General features: G+C 41.7%; 3 protein-coding genes and 1 pseudogene across 5 annotated transcripts in view; all 4 read left to right on the top strand.

Annotated features, from left to right (window-relative positions):
• LOC311107854 (uncharacterized protein) overlaps nucleotides 1-2,615 on the top strand; it is a gene marked incomplete at its 5' end in the record, with an annotated part of 219,869 nt that extends 217,254 nt beyond the window's left edge. The window contains 2 exons of the mRNA XM_084150420.1: nucleotides 2,120-2,158; nucleotides 2,556-2,615. Coding sequence (XP_084006546.1) covers nucleotides 2,120-2,158; nucleotides 2,556-2,558 — 42 coding nt within the window. The 3' untranslated portion in view covers nucleotides 2,559-2,615. The remainder of the gene's footprint in view (nucleotides 1-2,119; nucleotides 2,159-2,555) is intronic.
• Nucleotides 2,616-6,237: 3,622 nt separating this feature from the next.
• LOC311107862 (small ribosomal subunit protein RACK1) lies at nucleotides 6,238-10,188 on the top strand. Its single transcript, XM_084150432.1, has 7 exons — nucleotides 6,238-6,489; nucleotides 7,100-7,271; nucleotides 7,880-8,123; nucleotides 8,474-8,584; nucleotides 9,032-9,172; nucleotides 9,489-9,599; nucleotides 9,950-10,188. The coding sequence occupies exons 1-7, from the start codon at nucleotides 6,381-6,383 to the stop codon at nucleotides 10,013-10,015; spliced, it is 954 nt and encodes a 317-aa protein (XP_084006558.1). The 5' UTR covers nucleotides 6,238-6,380; the 3' UTR covers nucleotides 10,016-10,188.
• A 430-nt stretch (nucleotides 10,189-10,618) lies between these two features.
• On the top strand, nucleotides 10,619-13,936 carry LOC311107668 (nucleoside diphosphate kinase homolog 5-like; annotated as a pseudogene). Its single transcript has 4 exons — nucleotides 10,619-10,835; nucleotides 11,203-11,231; nucleotides 11,708-11,808; nucleotides 13,905-13,936. The product of its transcript is annotated as a nucleoside diphosphate kinase homolog 5-like (transcript).
• Nucleotides 13,937-18,474: 4,538 nt separating this feature from the next.
• On the top strand, nucleotides 18,475-22,979 carry LOC311107860 (heterogeneous nuclear ribonucleoprotein A/B-like). Of its 2 annotated transcripts, XM_084150429.1 has the most exons (9): nucleotides 18,480-18,687; nucleotides 19,090-19,356; nucleotides 20,346-20,514; nucleotides 20,656-20,814; nucleotides 20,898-21,029; nucleotides 21,234-21,327; nucleotides 21,477-21,647; nucleotides 21,741-21,826; nucleotides 22,277-22,979. In XM_084150429.1, exons 2-8 carry the CDS (start codon nucleotides 19,115-19,117, stop codon nucleotides 21,809-21,811), a joined length of 1,038 nt encoding a protein of 345 aa, XP_084006555.1. In that variant the 5' UTR covers nucleotides 18,480-18,687; nucleotides 19,090-19,114; the 3' UTR covers nucleotides 21,812-21,826; nucleotides 22,277-22,979. The 2 variants fall into 2 exon arrangements, with proteins under 2 accessions (XP_084006556.1, XP_084006555.1); XM_084150430.1 differs by lacking the exon at nucleotides 21,741-21,826 and having other exon boundaries at nucleotides 18,475-18,687; nucleotides 21,477-21,675.
• Nucleotides 22,980-23,236: the final 257 nt, after the last annotated feature.

Genomic DNA, 23,236 nt, shown 5'->3' with positions numbered 1-23,236 from the left:
TTGAACTCCTAGGAGTAACATTGGATAGTCAGCTATCATGGTAGACATATTGACAAAGACGGTGTGAGGTATGTCTGTTATAAAAAGACTTTCTGCGTTTTTTACACAAAGAACAACTATACTAGTTGTTCAGGCTCTGATCTTGTCCCATCTTGATTACTGTCTAATAATATGGTCAAATGCAGCAAAGAAAGACCTAGCAAAACAAAGCAGCACGCCTTGGCCTTAACTGCACACATAGAACTAATATAAACAACATGCATGATAGTCTTTCATGGTTGAGGGTTGAGGAGAAATTGTTTCTTGTAGTTGGCCACCAGGTTTGCACACATCTCAGGGGGGATTTTGTCCCACTCCTCTTTGCAGATCTCCTCCAAGTCATTAAGGTTTCGAGCCTGATGTTTGGCAACTCGAACATTCAGCTCCCTCCACAGATTTTCTATGGGATTAAGGTCTGGAGACTGGCTAGGCCACTCCAGGACCTTAATGTGCTTCTTCTTGAGCCACTTCTTTGTTGCCTTGGCCATGTGTTTTGGGTCATTGTCATGCTGGAATACCCATCCATGACCCATTTTCAATACCAGGCTAAGGGAAGGAGGTTCTCACCCAAGATTTGACAGTACATGGCCCTGTCCATCGTCCCTTTGATGCGGTGAAGTTGTCCTGTCCCCTTAGTAGAAAAACACCCCCAAAGCATAATGTTTCCACCTCCATGTTTGACGGTGGGGATGGTGTTCTTGGGGTCATAGGCAGCATTCTTCCTCCTCCAAACACGGCGAGTTGAGTTGATGCCAAAGAGCTCCATTTTGGTCTCATCTGACCACAACACTTTCACCCAGTTCTCCTCTGAATAATTCAGATGTTCATTGGCAAACTTCAGATGGGCATGTATATGTGCTTTCTTGAGCAGGGGGACCTTGCGGGCGCTGCAGGATTTCAATCCTTCACAGCGTAGTGTGTTACCAATTGTTTTCTTGGTGACTATGGTCCCAACTGCCTTGAGATCATTGACAAGATCCTCCCGTGTAGTTCTGGGCTGATTCCTCACCGTTCTCATGATCATTGCAACTCCACGAGGTGAGATCTTGCATGGAGCCCCAGTCCGAGGGAGATTGACAGGTCTTTTGTGTTTCTTCCATTTGCGAATAATCGCACCAACTGTTGTCCCCTTCTCACCAAGCTGCTTGGCGATGGTCTTGTAGCCCATTCCAGCCTTGTGTAGGTCTACAATCTTGTCCCTGACATCCTTGGAGAGCTCTTTGGTCTTGGCCATGGTGGAGAGTTTGGAATCTGATTGATTGCTTCTGTGGACAGGTGTCTTTTATACAGGTAACAAGCTGAGATTAGGAGCACTCCTTTTAAGAGTGTGCTCCTAATCTCAGCTCGTTACCTGTATAAAAGACACCTGGGAGCCAGAAATCTTTCTGATTGAGAGGGGGTCAAATAATTATTTCCCTCATTAAAATGCAAATCAATTTATAACATTTTTGACATGCATTTTTCTGGATTTTTTGGTTGTTATTCTGTCTCTCACTGTTCAAATAAACCTACCATTAAAATTATAGACTGATAATTTATTTGTCAGTGGGCAAACGTACAAAATCAGCAGGGGATCAAATCATTTTTTCCCTCATTGTACATACCCCACCAGACACACCACTGTGGGTTTCTTCACTGTACCAAACCAAAAACGGATTTAATGTGTCACTCAGTTATGTATAGCCATGTCATCATGGAATGCTTTGCCACCAGAGGTTACATATTGTATCACAGCGCATCTACTGTTTCTAAAGATCTAATTTAACTGTATATAAGAATATGGATATGCATGAATAGTGTGTAAATAGTATTCCTGTTGTCTCTTGGTGTCCAATATCTAACTCTTATTTATTTATTTTTTGTATAAAACATATTGTTTTGCTTATATACTCTTGACTATAACTGTTCTGTACTTTGTCATGTATTTGTATGTTTTATATGGACCCCAGGAAGAGTAGCTGCTGCATGTGCAGTAGCTAATGGAGATCCTAATAAACTAAACTAAACTTTGGTGTTTTCACCATACATTACGTGAAACTGCCCCACTAACCACCCCTCTCTCTTGTTCTGTTATCCCCAGGGGCAGGATGGACTGCCCATACCAGGATGTTGGCACAAGGTGAGTGGTGGTAGATTATAACACACAGGGTTGCTTAATACCTGCCTGAGTTATATGTAGTACATTCATTCGCAACCACATGCAACATGATGAGTGTACATTCTCTATCAAACCGGAGTTTCAAGATAATAAACTATGAACAACAATGAACAACGTAATGTTCATTGCCCAACTTAGATTATTTTGACTGTGCCAATAGGCATGTATTAAACCCAATATATCAATGTTATTGGGGTGTGAGTATGATTATAATATGTATGTTATATAATCATCATCTTATGAGTATGATTATAAGATGACGAATGAAGCATGTATTATAGCGCTGTAGTGATTTGTTAACATTAGTGTTGTTCTTGACATGTGACCCCCACTAATCCCTGCTCTCCTTCTCTTGCAGTGATGACTAACATCAAGCATGGCCACTGTACATATTGATATGGTATATATTGCAACTGAATACTACATCGCATTTATGTTCTTTTTTTGCATTTTTATGGAAACGTTTTATATAATATATTGAGATTTTTTTTGTTTTGTTATTTTGAGTCAACAGTATTAACCAGACCGCATATATCGATCAATGCAGATATGTTTTGTACACATAGACTCTGGATATAAAGTAAAATGTACTCAATGGGACACAGCCATCTTTGAGCAACATCAGGGGAGAGAAATAAAGCAGCAAACAGACTCCTAACCTAACGGACATACAGGCACATGCTGGAGAGTGGATGGATAGGTAGAGTGGCCTTACTAATGGAGTCTCGTCTGCCATGTTGCTGCCTGGCCATTAATTCTGCATGGGAGTGTGTGTGCTCGCACCGCCCTGCTCAACCCCACGGATGGACAGACTCCTGGTGTGGTAAATGGAGGAGTGTAAGTCTCTCTCCCTCTCTCTGTTTTTGAAAGGAGGAGAAGGAGGAGGAGAGGAGGAGACAGAAGCTCAAACGCAAGCGTCTCGCTCTCTCTAAGCCCAGAGGGGAGAGCAGGCCTGGAGGACAGAGGGAAGACGCGGGAGAGACAGACAGACATGGAAGCACAGAGGACAGACAACCTCTATTGAGAGAGTCATGAAACGGTTCCGTGCAATTCAGTTCAATTCATAATACTGAGATCCTGCATTATGGAAAAACACCAGGAGGGGGCGACACAGAACACTACATTTCCACTTACACCTGAAGAGGGCTCTCACCCATTGGCTGTTGTAGTTTTTTACCACACTCACAGTTGGTTCTGGGCTACAGATGCAAGGATTTACCTATGATGACACAATAATAATAATAATAATAATAATAATAATAATAATATATGATGTCTGTGGATTCACCCGACGGATATGATGAAAGTGTTTTTATGATATGGTGTATGGCGATTTAATTTGTTGCTCTTCTTTACTTTAGTGTTTCCATTTAATAAAGTGCATGATCAGCACTAGTCACATCATCATATACAGTAGCTTCACCCATACCAGCACACTAAGGCAATAAGTTACTGAGGTATTTACTTTGCACAGAACAATCTCTAACAGTCTTTCCATGTAAAATGCCACAAGGCATCAGTTTTTTATGCAGATGTTTTTTGTGTGTGGCTTACACTACTGGGAGTGATGACAAGTGTGATGTTTTATTTGATTTTATTCTAGTTCAGTTACATTTGCATTCCTGTGCATGGACGTGTTTGTATAATATACAGATACATACTAAGTTCATTGTGTTAAATTCAAAGTCAGAACTGAAGGAGCCATGTGCAGTATTCACAAATATGTAGTAATCCATCAATGAAGTTGAATATGAAGTTCATTTGAACATTAAGTAATTTTGTGATTTTATTTGGCTTTCATCAGATGCCAATTAGAAATATCACATCAGTATTTTCTGACAGTGTTGACAGTACAGTATTGAAGATGTATATTGAAGTATTATCACTTAACCTTAGCTAAAGACACATTTCGATGAAATACTGTTTTCTCAACAACAGTATGAATTCTTGCTGCTGACTTAAAATTGTTTGTTTGTCTTAACCAATGAGTTTAGTCATATAAGACTAGAGTTCACAGACTGAAGTACAATAATGTACCCAAAGTCATTGATTTAATAATAGTTATATTCATTGGTCCACATTGACACACCATGACAAAAAGGTCATAATTGTCGGTTGGTTTAACTAAACCTACTTGTTTGTTTTTATACATTATCACATCATGAATTATCTTTTTTCATTTATTCTGATTTACATTTTTCTTTCTGACTTCATGGATTGTCTTTTGGAGATTTATCTAATTGGTGCTCGATCACTCTTTCTAACTTTATGGATGGTCTTTTGGAGATCTATCTTCTTGGTGCTCGATCACTCTGTGTTTCTGTGTTTCTCAAGTATTCCTGTAGGGTCCACACACACACACACACACACACACACACACACACACACACACCTCAATTTCAATATCAAGAGCACATGACAGATATAAGTAACTTGCTTGTGAGTTTCACTATACCACATTTATGCTATTAAATGTATGCCCCTGGAATATAATAAACAACTGGTTCATTATATTGTACTTTATTAATGTACCATTTTCAGTATTTTTATTCACAAAGTGTTATATTTGAAACTGGGATGTAGTGCACAATCATATTGGTTGTTTTCTTCATCCCTCTCATTTAAAGGCCCAGTGCAGTCACTGTGAAAGTGTGAAAAATTGGATCAGTGTTTTTTCTTGATAGTTGCTGGTTGAAAAGACAATCTACACAGGACCTTCTAATCAGCAGGTTTGCGGAAGGTTGGTAAATTGGTTAATAGACCAATACAAAGTAGAGTTTCAAACCTCTCCCCATTTTAATTAAAATCTATTACAGTAAGGTACTTAATTGTTACCAAGAAATTATTTGATATTGATTAAAACGTCTGCATTGGGCCTTTGATGTTGGACTTATGCAGCAATGTGTGTGATACTCTACCTTGACAAACTGATGTTTCTCTGCAATATTACAGGTTTATTTCTTTGGCAGATATCCTCAGTTTCTCATTTTTTAAGGAATAATTGCCAACCATTGGTGACACAATGTCTGAGTACAGTTTAGCGTGTTTTATAAAAAAAATATTACAGTATTAGGTCGATTTTGTGAGTTTGTTTATTTGGTTGTGTATTTTGGTTGTAAAATAATTAAGCTATTTTTGTAACTGCTATCTTTATCTCTGTATAATGTAAAATCTAGTCAACTCAACATGTAGACTGAAATAAACTCCATAAAATATACTGTTACCTTCTTGAACCTCTTCTGGTCATTTGTTCTTAACCATTCTCTGCACTCATATTCCAAATGATGAATCAGAACTTGTCCATAAAAGTTATCTTATAATTTCAAAAAAGCTGACTCGGTCCCCACATTGATCAGTTCAGTTACATTCTTGCAATGATAGGCCTTATCCTCACTCATATTTTTTTATATTTTTTATAAAGTTATATAATTACGAGGAAAATGTATTTTGCATTAGGAATAGTAGGCCTACTATATTATTCAGAGCGAAAGACCATAATGCATTCTGACTGCAATCATTAGGCCTGGGGTTACAAAATTGTTCGGCTTGCAACCCCAAATTGAGGAAAAAATATATAGGGGACCCCAACTGAAACGTTTTCTTGCCTTTTTGTTTAATAAGATTACAGATTTTCTCAAGTGACCCCATTTCAATATCAGGGACCCCAAGTTTGGGAACCACTGCATTAGGCCTACTAATAATTATTGGAATGAAAGGCCTTCTGTGGCCTATTTCATGTCACACCTTTACAGCACTTACATTTATGTAACTGTAATTTGGGGATACATTTTGGGGGGATTACCACCATCCATAACATGATTGCTACTTCACGTGATGTCTACCTATCCAAATGATGTTGTTTTGTAAAATACATTGACATATGTGCTTTAAATTATAACTTTGCAATGGTCTCTTTAATCTTTCGAAGAATATTATTCTGTTTCTGTTTGACATGGAAGAAGAGTAAGATCCAGGTAAAAATAAAAAATAAAGCACACGGGTACGAAAGGGTTAAAACTGTTCTTCCCAGTGTACTCCGCGCGCGATCGACCCCTCAAAGGTTCTGCATCCGGGTCTGAACTTCCTTTTTCTCTGTGCCTAAATGTGAGAGGAACTAGGGAAACCTAGCCCTCAAACTAATCTATATCAATCCTTGAAAAGGGCACATTAAAACTTCGCCAAAATGACCGAGCAGATGACAGTAAGGGGTACCCTGAAGGGGCACAATGGTTGGGTCACCCAGATCGCGACTACCCCTCAGTTTCCCGATATGATTCTGTCTGCATCCCGAGGTAAGCGCTTCTCAGCCCGCTACGATGGACGGCAATATTGCTAACCCGAAGCATGTTACCCGGTGCTTGTTAAATTGATGTGTAGCCTCGACTGCTTGAACAATTGAATCAGAAAAGTGAGCTCAATCAATGTAGGGGACAAGTCTTGCGTCAAACGCAATGTCTAGTGGACAAACTGCTCTACAAATAAGTTTTCTGTCCGATTGCTAGCCCTTGGGAACAAACGTCACCTGCTATGCCGACACCACATCCACGTGCACCGCCAAGTGGACAAAATGTTCAGTAGGCTAGCAATGAAAAATGGATTTCTGGACCTGCCAATTAAATTGTAACTAGCATAGTAATCTGTTAAATGTTCCTGTTTGAGGAAGCTATGGTTTTACTTGTCTGTCAGTGATTGTTGAAGGCAACATACCGGTGGTTGGCCGGATAGCTAGCTTTCCATACTTAACGCGTCGTTAGTTGGACAGCTTGCACGGCAATGCACTTTTGCTTCTGTCAACATCCCATGTTACATTAGTTAGCTAGGCCTACCTATTGTTGTTCAACTGCAATCTCTACCATTCCATACATTTAATTTAAATTTATAATCAGCATTTCTCTTTTTCAGATAAGTCTATCATTATGTGGAAGCTGACCCGTGATGAGACCAACTATGGCATCCCCCAGCGCGCCCTGAAGGGACACTCTCACTTTGTGAGCGATGTAGTCATCTCCTCAGATGGACAGTTTGCCCTGTCCGGGTCCTGGGATGGGACCCTCCGCCTGTGGGACCTCACCACGTAAGTATAGGGGCAGTGGGGTGATGGTTTAGCTCCATACAGGGTTCCTGTGAACTACAGAGGGGTAGTTCCTGTCCTGGAGGTCTAAATTGTGTGCAGGCATCTGATTCAAGTGATTCTGAATTGAAGACTAGGATTAGTTTACTCATTTTGTCCTGGGTGGTTCATTGCTGAGCTAGAACAAAAGCCTACACACAGACATTCTAGGACCAGAGTTATCTGCCTCTACCAACCTGTTTACACCCCTCCATGTATATCAGGTCAGCGAGGACGAGGTTATTAATCCAACCATTTGGGTGTAGGGGGTTCACCCCTGGTGCCTGAGCCCAAGAAGGAAATGTTGGTAGTGTCATATCATGCTGCAGACATGAGTCAATGCTGGTTCTAAAGTGATGATGAAACTTCCAATGCCATCTGTATCCCTGTGATGATAAAGAGGCTGTTTCTGAACGCAACCTGCGCTTACCTGTGAAAGATGAGACGTGGGTATATCAGAGAATATCATGTTCTGCCTTGGTTTCAATAGTGTTGACTTGAATAATGGTTATTAGTCATCTGTAGTGTGAAGATTTACACATGGACTCAACGATTATCTTCCTCCCCTCCAGTGGCACCACCACCCGTCGCTTTGTGGGCCACACCAAGGACGTCCTGAGCGTGGCTTTCTCCGCCGACAACAGGCAGATTGTGTCTGGCTCTCGGGACAAGACCATCAAGCTGTGGAACACCCTGGGAGTCTGCAAGTACACCATCCAGGATGAGAGCCACTCTGAGTGGGTGTCCTGCGTGCGCTTTTCCCCTAACAGCAGCAACCCCATCATTGTCTCATGTGGTTGGGACAAGATGGTCAAGGTAAGGACAAAACTGCATACAGCACAAGTGACTCAATAGGACAGTTGGCTGTGTAGATTATTTAACTAAGCAGAGATCTTGATAATTGTTAAAGGGGGTTTGGTTACTATAGATGTAATAAAATCAAGCTCTCTGTAAGATTAATAGTGTTTTCCTGCTTTGCCCTGTGATTACAATGTGACATTATCACCCTGAGCCTCGGCTCTGATGACAAGTCCTGCAATGATGATGGGTACAGGAACCAGGCTGCAAATGTGTGCAATGTCGAACACTTGAAATGGTTCACCTCTGGCAGGTATTTTTCTTATGTGTATCCTGACACATGGCCTTCCCCATTGTTCTGTTTCTAGGTGTGGAACCTGGCCAACTGCAAGCTGAAGACTAACCACATTGGCCACACTGGCTACCTGAACACAGTGACCGTCTCTCCCGATGGCTCTCTCTGCGCTTCTGGTGGAAAGGTATGATGAAAGCACTCTGCTAATATTGGCTATTACGCTATAGATTTAAAATTGTCACTGTTCACCAGCAGTTTCTGCCTTTATTGAATGTGACCAGGTTAAATTAAGGGCACTTGGATGGTTCTGTGGTTGATGTAATAACTTGGGGATAGTTATTGGTGTGTAATGTGGTGTTGCAAAGTTATGATGGAAATTCTAATGCCGTCTGTTTCACTATGATGATAAAGAGGCTGTTTCTGAACGCAACCTGCACTTTTGAAACTTCATTTATTTTACTCCAACCTGCCAACTGAGATTTGCCTTTTAAGGTTATTGTTGATTGGTCATATCCCCAGTGAACGACCATGGACTCTACACATTATTGCATGCCCAAGTTGCCCTGCAAGCATGCATGTTAATTTGCATTGGCTGACCTTTGACCCTGAATCCCATTCTCTCCTCCCATAGGATGGTCAGGCCATGCTGTGGGACCTGAACGAGGGGAAGCACCTGTACACCCTGGACAGTGGTGACAACATCAACGCCCTCTGCTTCAGCCCCAACCGATACTGGCTCTGTGCCGCCACCGGCCCCAGCATCAAGATCTGGGTAAGACTCCTACTCTCAGAATACATCAGTGCTGACGGTGCAGTTGGTTGGAAAGACCGTTTTGTGTTGTAGTCTGTACTCAACTCTACATTAGTCAAGGAGCGATGATGGAAAATTCCAATGCCATCTTATTTCTATGATGATAAAGAGGCTGTTTCTGAGCTCTGCTAACTGGCTCCTTTTCTGAAGCCATCCATTGGACCTGAGAATGTGATTGCCATGTCCACATCCGAGTAGTTGTTCCAATTCCATCACAACCCATTGTCTCTATCGAAGCTATGTTCATCATTCTCCCCTTCTCCTCCCCTCCCTTCAGGATCTGGAGGGTAAGATAATTGTGGATGAGCTGAGACAGGAGGTGATCAGCACCAACAGTAAGGCCGAGCCCCCACAGTGCACCTCTCTGGCCTGGTCTGCTGACGGACAGGTATGACATACCCCATTACTACTCTACATCCCACAGAACTACATTAGAACCCTGGGATTATGTCTAGAACTGGGTCATGTTATTTCAGTCTGCTCTCAGAAAGTAGTGTCTGCCCGGTTGGTTGTTGCCTTGCCCTGTGATTACAAAGTGACATTTATTGCCTGAGCTTTGGCTCTGATGACAAGTCCTGCAATGATGATGGGTACAGGAACTAGAGTACATATTCATGCAATGTCTAGCACTTGGAATGGTCAACCCTAGTGGGAGTATTATACTTTAATACATTGTCAACAGCTTCTTTTTGTGTTGCAATTTTTGGCCATTTCTTATTGTCCCTTCTCTTTTAACAGACCCTGTTTGCTGGCTACACAGATAACCTGATCAGAGTGTGGCAGGTTACCATCGGAACCCGATAAGGACCTTTTCACAGATTCGGCGATGAATAAAATAGTTTTAAATGAACTGAGTTTGTCTTGTTTGGTTGAATACGTTTGCACGATGTGTGGTGCAGTTTTGATGCAGACATTTTTTGTTGACCTTTTGTAATAACTGGGTTGTGATTCTGTAATAAATGGGTGAAACATTTTGACATATTGTAATTGTCGAACATTCAACATGTTATTGCGTTTGTGCGTTTCCCACTGAACTGCAAGAGTAGTCTAAATATCTTGGCGTAGTCGGTATCCTAGCAACAATGCGAACATCAATGGGAATGAGCTAACTTTTCGAAAAGGTTTGTAGCTAGCAAGCTGAAACTTTGTTGGACGTAACAAATATTTAACTTGGATAGCTATGGGCCTTCCTTGCTCTTATCAGCCTGAGGTTTATCTACTTTGAACGCTTGGTACTTGTAAATGTAAGCGTTATCCCATTGCCAATTTGAACATGTAGCTGGCTGACGTCATATTTCGCGTCATCAGACTGCCAGGTTTTGCGATGGGGTCAGTATTATTAGTCCGAACCAGACGTCTATTGACTACTCGACCATTTATGATCCAAGTCCAGCTACGTTATTGCAATAAGTGTTCAAGTTAATTTCAACGTCTACTAACCATGTTTTTGTCAAGATTGAGGGAGAGTTCACTCTACAAGAGCTAACGTTATGAATGAAATGCAAGAATCAGATGCCCTCTCCTCGGATTTACGTGGAGAGAACTCTTGGATTGATCAAACCTGACTATACACCACGCTGAGGAGATGGATATCGTTCTCAGATCTGGGTTCACTGTTTTACAGGTTGGTATTCACTGTTTATTCAGACGTGCAGCACATCCGTTGAACTACAAACATTCATGCTGCCTATAGCGTCGCCACTAGCCAGTTTCTGAACAGTTTGACACGTCAGTGACTGGCAATGGGTAAATACAAAGTGGGTGTTGCCAGAGCAGAGGCTCCTACTGAAAATAATGAATGTGTCTCGTCTCTAGGGAATAAAACCGCACAATACCAGCGTAATTAACCAAAAGGCATAGATGGAGGACATGGGCAAAACGAACTTGATTGGATTATTGAGTGCGGTGCTTTGGTTTGAACCACAGGCAAGCTCAACATCTGCCATGTACACTTGTCATTCATCACTGTTTGTGTAATTGCTCTTTCACAGAAACGGAAGCTGCAGCTTTGTCCTGAGCAGTGCAGTATGGGAAGCTCTTCTTCCTAAGCCTAACGGCCTTCATGATCACCAGAGACCGGGCTATTGCCCACTGGAAGACCTGTGAACTGCACCAAGGCCAGGGAGACACCCAGAATGGTCAGTCAGAAGGCAGAGGATTGGGTTTCCAGCCCTCTTCTATCCTCTTCTCACCCCAAATGGAAAAGAGATTCACTGGGGGGTCTGTCAGTGTGGTTTGGGGTTTGTCTTGAGAGACCTTGACAGCTATCTGAATTTTTACTGATTTCACCCAATGGAAGTTCACTGATGAGAGCAAATATTTATCAATATGCAACAAAATGTTGTCCATCCAGTTCAAATACGGGTAGGCCTAGTTATTCTATTACTTCCGCATACCTACTGTGTACTGCATATATGAGTTATTGCGCATATGATCGATCAATACTGCATGACTCAGCACTTTTACTGTAGGCTACATGTGCATGTTGTATCCCAGCCTGCGAGCCAAGTACGGCACCCCTGACCTAAGGAATGCAGTGCATGGCAGCGACTCATTCTCCTCAGCCGAGCGAGAGATCAAGCTCATGTTCCCCAAATGTACTGTGCCTTGCAAAAGTATTCATCCTCCTTGGCGTTTTTCCTCTTTTGTTGCATTACAACCTGTCATTTAAATTGATTTTTATTTGGATTTCATGTAATGGACATACACAAAATAGTCCAAATTGGTGAAGTGAAATGAAAAACATAACTTGTTTTTAAAAATTCTATATATACACCTGTTCTGAAAGGCCCCAGAGTCTGCAACACCACCAAGCAAGCGGCACCATGAAGACCAAGGAGCTCTCCAAACAGGTCAGGTACAAAGTTGTGGAGCAGTACAGTTCAGGGTTGGGTTATAAAAAAATATCCGAAACTTTGAACATCCCACGGAGCACTATTAAATCCATTATAAAAAAATTGAAAGAATATGGCACCACAACCAACCTGCCAAGAGAGGGCCACCCACCAAAACTCACGGACCAGGCAAGGAGGGCATTAATCAGAGAGGGAACAAAGAGACCAAAGATAACCTTGAAGGAGCTGCAAAGCTCCACAGCGGAGATTGGAGTGTCTGTCCATAGGACCACTTTAAGCCGTACACTCCACAGAGCTGGGCTTTACGGAAGAGTGGCCAGAAAAAAGCCATTGCTTAAAGAAAAAAATAAGCAAACACGTTTGGTGTTCGCCGAAAGCCATGTGGGAGACTCCCCAAACATATGGAAGAAGGTACTCTGGTCAGATGAGACAAAAATTGAGCTTTTTGGCCATCAAGGAAAACGCTATGTCTGGCGCAAACCTAACACCTCTCATCACCCTGGGAACACCATCCCCACAGTGAAGCATGGTGGTGGCAGCATCATGCTGTGGGGATGTTTTTCATCGGCAGGGACTGGGAAACTGGTCAGAATTGAAGGAATGATGGATGGCGCTAAATACAGGGAAATTCTTGAGGGAAACCTGTTTCAGTCTTCCAGAGATTTGAGACTGGGACAGAGGTTCACCTTCCAGCAGGACAATGACCCTAAGCATACTGGGACGGAGGTTCACCTTCCAGCAGGACATTGACCCTAAGCATACTGCTAAAGCAAAACTCGAGTGGTTTAAGGGGAAACATTTAAATAACTTGCAATGGCCCAGTCAAAGCCCAGACCTCAATCCAATTGAGAATCTGTGGTATGACTTAAAGATTGCTGTACACCAGCGGAACCCATCCAACTTGAAGGAGTTGGAGCAGTTTTGCCTTGAAGAATGGGAAAAAATCCCAGTGGCTAGATGTGCCAAGCTTATAGAGACATACCCCAAGAGACTTGCAGCTGTAATTGCTGCAAAAGGTGGCTCTACAAAGTATTGAGTTTGGGGGGAGGGGTGAATAGTTATGCACGCTCAGGTTTTCTGTTTTTTTTGTCTTATTTCTTATTGGTTTCACAATATAAATTATTTTGCAGCTTCAAAGTGGTTGGCATGTTGTGTAAATCAAATGATACAAACCCCCAAAAATTCAATTTTAATTCCAGGTTGTAAGGCAACAAAATAGGAAAAATGCCAAGGGGGGTGCATACTTTCGCAAGCCACTGTAAGTTAAACAAACACACATTAAATATTTACAATGCCTTCAGAAAGTATTCATACCCTTTGACTTTTTCCACATTTTGTTGTGTTACAAAGTGGGATTCAAATGAATTTAATTGTATTATTTTTGTCAACTATCTACACAAAATACAAAATTATATTGTATTTTTACAAAATATGACAAATAAAACACTATCTTGATTAGATAAGTATTCAACCCCCTGAGTCAATACATGTTAGAATCACATTTGGCGGCGATTACAGCTGTGACTCTTTCTGGGTATGTCTCTAAGAGCTTTGCACATCTGGATTGTACAATATTAGCATATTCTTTAAAAAATTAGTTTTGTCAAGATGGTTGTTGATCATTGCTAGACAGCCATTTTCAAGTCTCTCTGTCCAGCTGTTTGTGAACCCCACATTGCTCAGGGGATTCACTGAGCTCTGCAAACAGAAGCCTGTCGCCCCCTTCAGGGTGGAATGAGAAATGTGGACATACAAATATCAACCTCAGTACTTGTTACATTTGCTTTTAGCGTTATTTCTGAATAAACGAATTCAGTTATTTGTGTTTTTCTCCGAAGACTTGGCTGGCACATTGGCTGGTCAGAAATAATCCCAACAAACCTACAAATATTTAATGGAGCAACTGGGGAGGAAGCAGCATAAGCACAGAGAGACTCTTATCTCCCTCACTAACTTTAAGCATCAGTTGTCAGAGCACCTTACCGATCACTGCACCTGTACACAGCCCTTCTGAAATTAGCCCACTCAACTACCTCATCCCCATATTGTTATTTATTTTGCTCATTTGCACCCCAGTATCTCTATTTGCACATCATCTCTTGCACATCTATCATTACAGTGTTAATACTAATTGTAATTATTTTGCACTATGGCCTATTTATTGCCTTAACTCCATAACTTGCTACATTTGCACACACTGTATATATATTTTCTGTTGTATTTTTGACTTTGTTTTGTTTTACCCCATATGTAACTCTGTGTTGTTGTTGTTTTTATCGCACTGCTTTGCTCTATCTTGGCCAGGTCGCAGTTGTAAATGAGAACTTGTTCTCAACTGGCTTACCTGGTTAAATAAAAGGTGAAATAAAAATAAAAAACAGAGATGGGGAAAATACCTAGCCTAGGTAGCCGATAGTGGGCGCTAGATCTGCACTATCGTCTAGGATTGATGTGCCCAGCTGGTAATACACTCGTGTCACCCGTGGACCGGCTCGTACATAAAGCATCCTCCATTTAGGCTGCAAAGGCATAATTTTCCTCCTTAACTAGCTTTAATGGCGGACCGTCGGTCCTAGACGATAGTGTAGGTCTAGCGCCCACTTTCGGCTGCCCAGTCTAGAAAATACCATGCATGTGCCTTTATCGGTTAAATTCATGTTCAGGAAACAGTGTTACATAAAATCCTGTGATGAAATAAAAAATTATATTTTGACAACAGGAACCTGTTTTTTCCCTCTTTATTTTGGGGAGGAGGAGAAGATTGCCTACAGTATGATGGTTTACAAAATAAGAACTGCACATAAAGACCTGTGCAGTGTGTAGCTGACCATTTATGAGGTTCATTTCTTTGACTGCTGATAAACAACATGCAACATTATTGAATCTTTACATAATTGCCATAACTAATTGCATTGCCCACAGTCTAATATGTTCATACAGTACTGTAATATCATAAATTGATTTATATTACTAAAAACGTTTTTATTTACAGCACCAGTCAAAAGTTTGGACACACCTACTCATTCAAGGGTTTTTCTTTGTTTTTACTAGTTTCTACATTGTAGAATAATAGTGAAGACATCAAAACTATGAAATAACACATATGGAATCATGTAGTAACCAAAAAAGTGTTAAACAAATCAAAATATATTTTATATTTCAGATTCTTCAAATAGCCACCCTTTGCCATGATGACAGCTTTGCACACTCTTGGCATTCTCTCAACCAGCTTCACCTGGAATGCTTTTCCAAGTCTTGTTGGCTGCTTTTCCTTTACTCTACGGTCAGACTCATCCCAAACCATCTCAATTGGGTTGAGGTCAGGGGATTGTGGAGGCCACGTCATCTGATGCAGCACTCCATCACTCTCCTTCTTGGTAAAATAGCCCTTACACAGCCTGGAGGTGTGTTGGGTCATTGTCCTGTTGAAAAACAAATGATAGTCCCACTAAGCCCAAACCAGATGGGATGGCGTATCACTGTAGAATGCTGTGGTAGCCATGCTGGTTAAGTGTGCCTTGAACTCTAAATAAATCACAGACAGTGTCACCAGCAAAGCACCCCCACACCATAACACCTCCTCCTCCATGCTTTACGGTGGGAACTACACATGCAGAGATCATCATGAACGAAATGAGTGGCTACTCTGACAAACAGATCAATCTGGTCTTGAATTCAAACAAACAATAGCCCAGGCTTTGGATTATATGTCTATAGCCACAATGCAACAAGCTGTAGCCTATATTTGTCACACTTGCCCCAACTGCAGCCTTCCCTGTAGGCATACCAGTAACTGCCAAAATAAAGTTAACACTTGAGTAAACAAGGGATACAACGTATAAGTCATGATGTGGGGTGCATTTTCCTGGCATGGTTTAGGTCCACTTGTAGAATCTATGCCAAGGTGCATTGAAGATGTTCTGGCAGCTCATGATGGCGCAACTCCCTTTTAACACACTTTATGTTGGTGTTTCCTTAATTTTTGCAGATACAGTGGCTTGCAAAAGTATTCACCCCCCTTGGCATTTTTCCTTATTTTGTTGCCTTACAACCTGGAATTAAAATGGATTTTTGGGGGGTTTGTATCATTTGATTTACACAACATGCCTACCACTTTGAAGATGCAAAATATTTTTTGTGAAACAAACAAGAAATAAGACAAAAAACAGAAAACTTGAGTGTGCATAACTGTTCACCCCCCCAAAGTCAATACTTTATAGAGCCACCCTTGCAGCAATTACAGCTGCAAGTCTCTTGGGATATGTCTCTATAAGCTTGACACATCTAGCCACTGGGATTTTTGCCCATTCTTCAAGGCAAAACTGCTCCAGCTCCTTCAAGTTGGATGGGTTCTGCTTGTGTACATCAATCTTTAAGTCATACCACAGATTCTCAATTGGATTGAGGTCTGGGCTTTGACTAGGCCATTCCAAGACATTTAAATGTTTCCCCTTAAACCACTCAAGTGTTGCTTTAGCAGTATGCTTAGAGTCATTGTCCTGCTGGAAGGTGAACCTCCGTCCCAGTCTCAAATCTCTGGAAGACTGAAACAGGTTTCCCTCAATAATTTCTCTGTATTTAGTGCCATCCATCATTCCTTCAATTCTGACCAGTTTCCCAGTTCCTGTTTGGTTATTTTTTTCTTTAAGCAATGGCTTTTTTCTGGCCACTCTTCGGTAAAGCCCAGCTCTGTGAAGTGTACAGCTTAAAGTGGTCCTATGGACAGATACTCCAATCTCCGCTGTGGAGCTTTGCAGCTCCTTCAGGGTTATCTTTGGTCTCTTTGTTGCCTCTCTGATTAATGCCCACCTTGCTTGGCAGGTTTGTAGTGGTGCCATATTCTTTCCATTTTTTTATAATGGATTTATTGGTGCTCCGTGGGATCCGTGGGATGTTAAAAGTTTTGGATATTGTTTTATAACCCAACCCTGATCTGTACTTCTCCACAACTTTGTCCCTGACCTGTTTGGAGAGCTCCTTGGTCTTCATGGTGCCGCTTGCTTGGTGGTGCCCCTTGCTTAGTGGTGTTGCAGACTCTGGGGCCTTTCAGAACAGGTTTATATATACTGAGATCATGTGACAGATCATGTGACACTTAGATTGCACACGGGTGGACTTTATTTAACTAATTATGTGACTTCTGAAGGTAATTGGTTGCACCAGATCTTATTTAGGAGCTTCATATCAAAGGGGGTGAATACGCACCACTTTTCCGTTATTTATTTTCTAGAATTTTTGGAAACAAGTTATTTTTTTTGTGTATGTCCACTACATGAAATCAATTTAAATTACAGGTTGTAATGCAACAAAATAGGAAGAACGCCAAGGGGGATAAATACTTTTGTGCTTGTGATAAAACTTAATCCACAGTTATTTTGACATTTACATTTTAGTCATTTAACAGACGCTCTTATCCAGAGCGACTTACAGTTAGTAAGTGCATACATTTTCATACTATTTTTTTGATAAACTATTGATCCTCTGTGGCTAAATTATGCTCTCTGGTGTATTTTGAACATTGAGAGTGGGCTCCTGTGGTTGGATAAAAAAGTATAATAATAAAAAATAATGTAATTGTATTTTTTTTTGCCTCTTGGGCACCCTACAGGTGGGGCCCAGCCCCTGACTCACACAATTGACCAGTCACATTTATTTATTATGCATCTTATTTTTATTTATTTTATTAATCAGTTACCCAATCAAGGCAGGGCCCCTCAGTTAACCATGTGGTCCCCCTACCTCCTCTCCTCCCCCAATCTGATGATTGGCAGAGTGGCAGCAGACTGCAGCAGACTGTCTATACTCATTGAGAGCGTGCTCCTGAGTCTTCCTGTGGTTGGCGATTGCAGTGAAAAAGTATAAAATATATAATATGAAGGCCCCGTGTAGCTCAGTTGGTAGAGCATGGCGCTTGCAACGCCAGGGTTGTGGGTTCGTTTCCCACGGGGGGCCAGTATGAAAAAAGTATGAAAATGTATGCACTCACTAACTGTAAGTCGCTCTGGATAAGAGCGTCTGCTAAATGACTACAATGAAAATGTCAATAATATATACTGTATATATTTCCTACTTATTTTTTTTGCTGCCTCTTGGGCAAGGGGCTTCAGCCCCGGTAAGCGCCTGCATTATTCTGGCCCTGACTCCACTGGCTTCCAGTCCAAGCTCGCATCCACTACAAGATGGTACTTGCCTATGGAGCAGCAAGAGGAACTACCCCTCCCTTCTTTCAGGCTATGCTCAAACCCTACACCCCAACCCGAGCACTCAGTTCTGCCACCTCTGGTCTCTTGGCCCGCCCCCCCCCCATTTTTTTATTTTTATATAATAATATTGTTTTGTAGTTTGCAGGCTTGTTCCTTCAAGAATGTACCTAATTAAGAAAAGGTACTGCAAGTTCTTACGTGAATCGGGGTACATAATTGGCCATAGCCATGATTGGCAGCTTTGGGGATCAAATCAGAGGCCCCCTAAATGAAAGTTCGTTTTTTGTTTAACCGGTACTATAAAACCAACCACGAGTTGGCGTTGTATGGGAGAATCCATCTTGAAGAGTATTTTCCTGATTGTGTGATCATTAAGCGGCTTTAGGGGATTCTTTTCCATCTTATTTATTTTATTTGTGTAAGTACCATAAGAATAACTATTTTCGTTATTAGGCGTAAATGTGACAGTAATATTTGGATAGCAAAACAGTTACCGTGGCCTTCGCGTTACGTAACGGAGTGGTATGGGTCATGCTAACGGTTATCGGCGCGATACAGTTACATTGTTTGACGATATTTGGTTGTTATATTGTCGGTGCAAGAATGGAAACTTTGTTGCACCCTCATTCGTTGAATCGATTGCCATGTTACGTTTGCATTCTGGAAACATGGCTTTCTGTAAATGTATGGGAGACAATCTTGCCAGCCAAAATGGTGGGGGAATGTATTCACTGGCATAGAAATAAATGGCGAAGCATGTACTGCGAGTGGGTTACATAATTGTACAGGTCCTTTTGTAACAATGTTTTATTTTGTGCAGGAAAGGGAAACCTAACTAGTATAAAATGTCTGACACCGAGCAACAGTTAATGGAAACATCAGAAAACGGCCACGAAGGCGAGGAGGATTTTAACGGAGCCAAAACAGCGGATGAAACGGAAGAGACCGAACCCCTGAATAAAGGCGAGGAAGAGACCGAAGCCTGCATAGAAGACGAGACTGCAGTAGAGGGAGAAGATTCGCAAAATGGTGCCACAGAGGGCGAAGGCGGACAGATCAACGCCAGCAAAGGCGAGGAGGATGCAGGGTGAGTGTAGAAATGTCTTAGATCTCAGCAGAGTGCGAATGGATTGCATCGCTTCTTTGTTTCCTCTGGCTTTGTTGGCGCCATGTGCGGAGCAAGGGGGGATGGGCACTTACAGCAGCGATCAAATGTAACACTCCCTCGCCGGTGATTATCTTTTTGCAGGGCTATATTGTTTATTCTGTTTAGGTCACATAACGGACTGTTTCTGATCAGAGATTTGGGGTTTATGATTGGCCTTCGTGGTTTTGGACATACAGTAAGTAGTAGGCCCAGCCTTCCTACGTCAGCAATGGCCTCAGATTTGTAGTAGTACTAGATCAGGGATCATCAACAATTTTTTCCGGAGCAGTTTGTCAGGGGGCCAGAAAATAACTACAAATAATTTGTAGACTGCAAAAAGGCGCATATATATATATATATATATATTACACACAATATTTGACTAAAACATAGTCATCTCAAACCTTGCTTACATAAAGTAATCCTTCTACCCCCCCCCCCCCCCCCCCCCCCCCAAAAATTGTAAAGTGGTTATCCCACTGGCTATAGGGTGAACGCACCAATTGGTGAGTCGCTCTGGATAAGAGCGTCTGCTAAATGACATAAATGTGCCCTTGAGCAAGGCACTTAACCCTAATTGCTCCTGTAAGTCGCTCTGGGTAAGAGCGTCTGCTAAATGACTAAAATGTAAATGTATACGATCACATGTATTTCTATTATGCATGGGAACAGATTTCTTAAATTAAAATAACTTGAAGCTGGTTTCCAGGTGTATTAGTCTTATGTCCAACAATGAAACCCCCCCCCCCCAAAAAAACAACAAATTCAATTTTGCTCAGAACTTGGGGGGCCGAATAAAACCACACACGGGCCAAATTGGTCCTGAGGGCCGCCAGTTGGGGAACCCTGTACTAGATGTTCCCAAACACTTTTAGAGCAGTTGTTACCCAACCATCATATTTAGTCAGTTTTCCTTTTTTCTTTGCTAGGAAAATGTTTGTTGGAGGACTTAGCTGGGACACAAGTAAGAAAGATCTTAAAGATTATTTCTCTAAATTCGGTGAAGTGACGGACTGCACCATAAAGATGGACCAGCAGACAGGCCGGTCAAGAGGCTTCGGCTTTATTCTATTCAAAGAAGCAGTCAGTGTAGACAAGGTAAGATGATGACATATTTTGGGGGTTTGTTACTTTTCTCTAAGAACTGCATGTCGTTTCCATGTGGAATATTACAACTTGGCAACATCATACAACTATTTGCCATTCTTCATTCTCTGACCATTCTTCCTTTTTGTCTAGGTTTTGGAACAGAAGGAACACCGACTCGACGGACGACAGATCGACCCCAAGAAGGCCATGGCTATGAAGAAGGAGCCCGTAAAGAAAATTTTTGTTGGTGGCCTCAACCCAGACACAGACAAGGATGATATCCAGGAGTACTTTGGAACCTTTGGCGAGGTACAGTATCAACATCTCTCTTTGGGGATAACACTGACTTGGTGTTTTAACAGTAATTGTTTTCTCTTTCCTTTGACCTGCAGATCGAGACGATTGAGCTTCCACAGGACCCAAAGACGGAAAAGAGAAGGGGGTTCGTGTTCATCACGTATAAGGATGAAACACCTGTCAAAAAAGTGCTAGAAAAGAAATTCCACAACGTCAGTGGAAGCAAGGTAAAAAATTGTAATGCAGTCAATGCATTGTGTGTTTGTGCACGGTCTCTTTCAAATTAAGCTCTTGATTTCTGTATAAAAAATAAAATCAGTGGTGGTTTCCTCAGGGAACATGTCACCCTTACATTGAAGATCCATGCAGTAAGTGTGGCAAAGGTTTTTTCCATGTCTGACTTAAGTCTTCATGTTACCGATCTGTTCCAGTGTGAGATTAAAATAGCCCAGCCCAAAGAGGTGTACCAGCAGCAGCAGTTTGGCGGCCGTGGAGGTGGAGGAGGAAGAGGCAGGGGCCGTGGAGGTGAGAATCAACACCAAACACTTGGTGTGGATTTAACCTGGCAAAAAGGGTTCTAAATTGGCTCCTCTCACCCCAGTCCCAAGATCAAAGTAGTTGTTTATATAACTCTGCTCTATGTGCATCTAATCACTGTAACGTAATCTTCTCAGGTCAGGGCCAGAACTGGAACCAAGGTGGTGGATACAACAACTACTGGAACCAAGGCTATGGTAACCAGGGCTACGGCTACAGTGGACAGCAAGGATACGGCGGATACGGAGGCTATGGGAACTACGACTACTCCGCTGGATACTATGGCTATGGGGGTGGCTACGACTACAGTAAGCGATAACCACCCACAACGCAAATGTGAGAAACTTTGTTGGTACTTGTCGTACGGAAGACACTCAGTCCCTTTCTTTCTTGTCCTCCAGACCAGGGCAATGCAGGCTATGGGAAAACTCCAAGACGTGGAGGCCACCAGAGTAGCTACAAGCCATACTGATCACATGTAGTGCAGGTATGCATTTTTTGCATCATCTATGGTGATATGACAATCTAGCTGTAACCATTTGTGCCTTTGACTCCAAAATTTCTCCCATCTAGTCTGATCCCATTCAAACGTTTGTTAACGGGGGGAGTGGGGTGGAATTCATTAATAATGGACTCATTCCATGTGCCAACCATTTAAGATGCATCCCTATAAACACTACTTGATCAATAAGGGTTGAGGTGGTGGTGGTGGTGGTTGACCCAGTATAAGCATTAGGGCCTTTCCGATGGGGTGCTAGGTATGGCAGCTAGGTGTCATGTCCCCTTTGATGTTCTCCTCTCACTGAGTGAGTTTGTTCATTTTAATATAAGTATACAACTGTAAAGTCATTCATAAACATCGTGGTGTCCCTGTGTGTAATACTAAATGCCATTTGGTTATGGTCAGTAACTGTATGCACCATGTTTCTCTCTTAAGGTCTAAAGTAAATAAAGAAAAAAGAAATCCATGGTCCGGCCACAGCGAACATGGGCTCTGGCTTTTCCTTTGGAGTTGGCAGAAATGTGGACTCATACTCCATATGTACAGATCAAGTGAGGAACTGGGGAAGCAAATGTCACTTTTCCACCTTTTTTTTTTATTTTATATTGTTTTGTGTCCATTTACATTTCCAGAGATGGAAATGTTATTTTAACTGTACTTTTTGGTACCTTTTTGAATCTAATGTATTGTATGGTTGTATTTTACATGTCTACTGGATTTGCCAACAAACAGGAGCAGAGCTTTCAGAAGCTTTTGAAATAAAACGATAGCATTTTTTTGTTTCTAGGCTTAGTAAAACATTTTCCCTTGCTGAGTGTTTGATGCGAGTTGCATGGCTTCAGATGTGGGGTGAGGTGAGATAAGGGATTAAAACTAATCAAAGGTTTCATTGTAAGCTTGTCTAGTGAATGTTTGCATTTGGCTAGTAGACGAGGACAACCAGCATACGTTTTTTGGCTTTTTAAGGAGGTCCCCCCATCTTCTCTGTAATTTTAAGTGGCTTTACTAGTGTTATACGATACAGTACAACTGAGCTCAAGCCTGTTAATGTAAGTAGACGGCCTTCCCTTTCCCTCTGGAAACTCATTCCTCTAGTGTCTTGGGTAAATTGGTAGAAATAAACTTTTGGTTTATATTACACGTGGATCCTTTTGTTATTATTTATAAACCCCCTAATGCTGTTTTGGTTACTGTTAACTGCTTTGTACTGTTAAATGGATTGCTTGTCCTGTCTTGGGTAAGGTTAAAATCGTGCCGTATGGATGGATGCCTCTCTGGGATGCGGTGGCAGATACTTTGCTGGCAGAGGGATAACTTGCTCAGTCAATGGGGTGAAGGCTGTACTACGTAGCCTACGTGTATATTTACTTTCCAAGCTAGCTGATCTTACCCCAC

This window comes from Coregonus lavaretus (assembly GCF_964263955.1).
Source record: "Coregonus lavaretus genome assembly, chromosome: 32".
NCBI lineage: Eukaryota > Metazoa > Chordata > Actinopteri > Salmoniformes > Salmonidae > Coregonus > Coregonus lavaretus.
The sequence above is the reverse complement of the archived record's forward strand: the minus strand, read 5'-3'. Positions and strand labels throughout refer to the sequence as shown.

Excerpts from the sequence above, each read along its gene's own strand:
- LOC311107862 (XM_084150432.1), top strand. The coding sequence starts at position 6,381 with ATGACCGAGCAGATGACAGTAAGGGGTACCCTGAAGGGGCACAATGGT. Across the intron at positions 8,124-8,473 it reads GTTGGGACAAGATGGTCAAG|GTGTGGAACCTGGCCAACTG; the intron begins GTAAGGACAAAA and ends TTCTGTTTCTAG. Across the intron at positions 9,173-9,488 it reads GCCCCAGCATCAAGATCTGG|GATCTGGAGGGTAAGATAAT; the intron begins GTAAGACTCCTA and ends CCCTCCCTTCAG.
- LOC311107860 (XM_084150429.1), top strand. The coding sequence starts at position 19,115 with ATGTCTGACACCGAGCAACAGTTAATGGAAACATCAGAAAACGGCCAC. Across the intron at positions 19,357-20,345 it reads AAAGGCGAGGAGGATGCAGG|GAAAATGTTTGTTGGAGGAC; the intron begins GTGAGTGTAGAA and ends TTTCTTTGCTAG. Across the intron at positions 21,648-21,740 it reads TGGGGGTGGCTACGACTACA|ACCAGGGCAATGCAGGCTAT; the intron begins GTAAGCGATAAC and ends CTTGTCCTCCAG.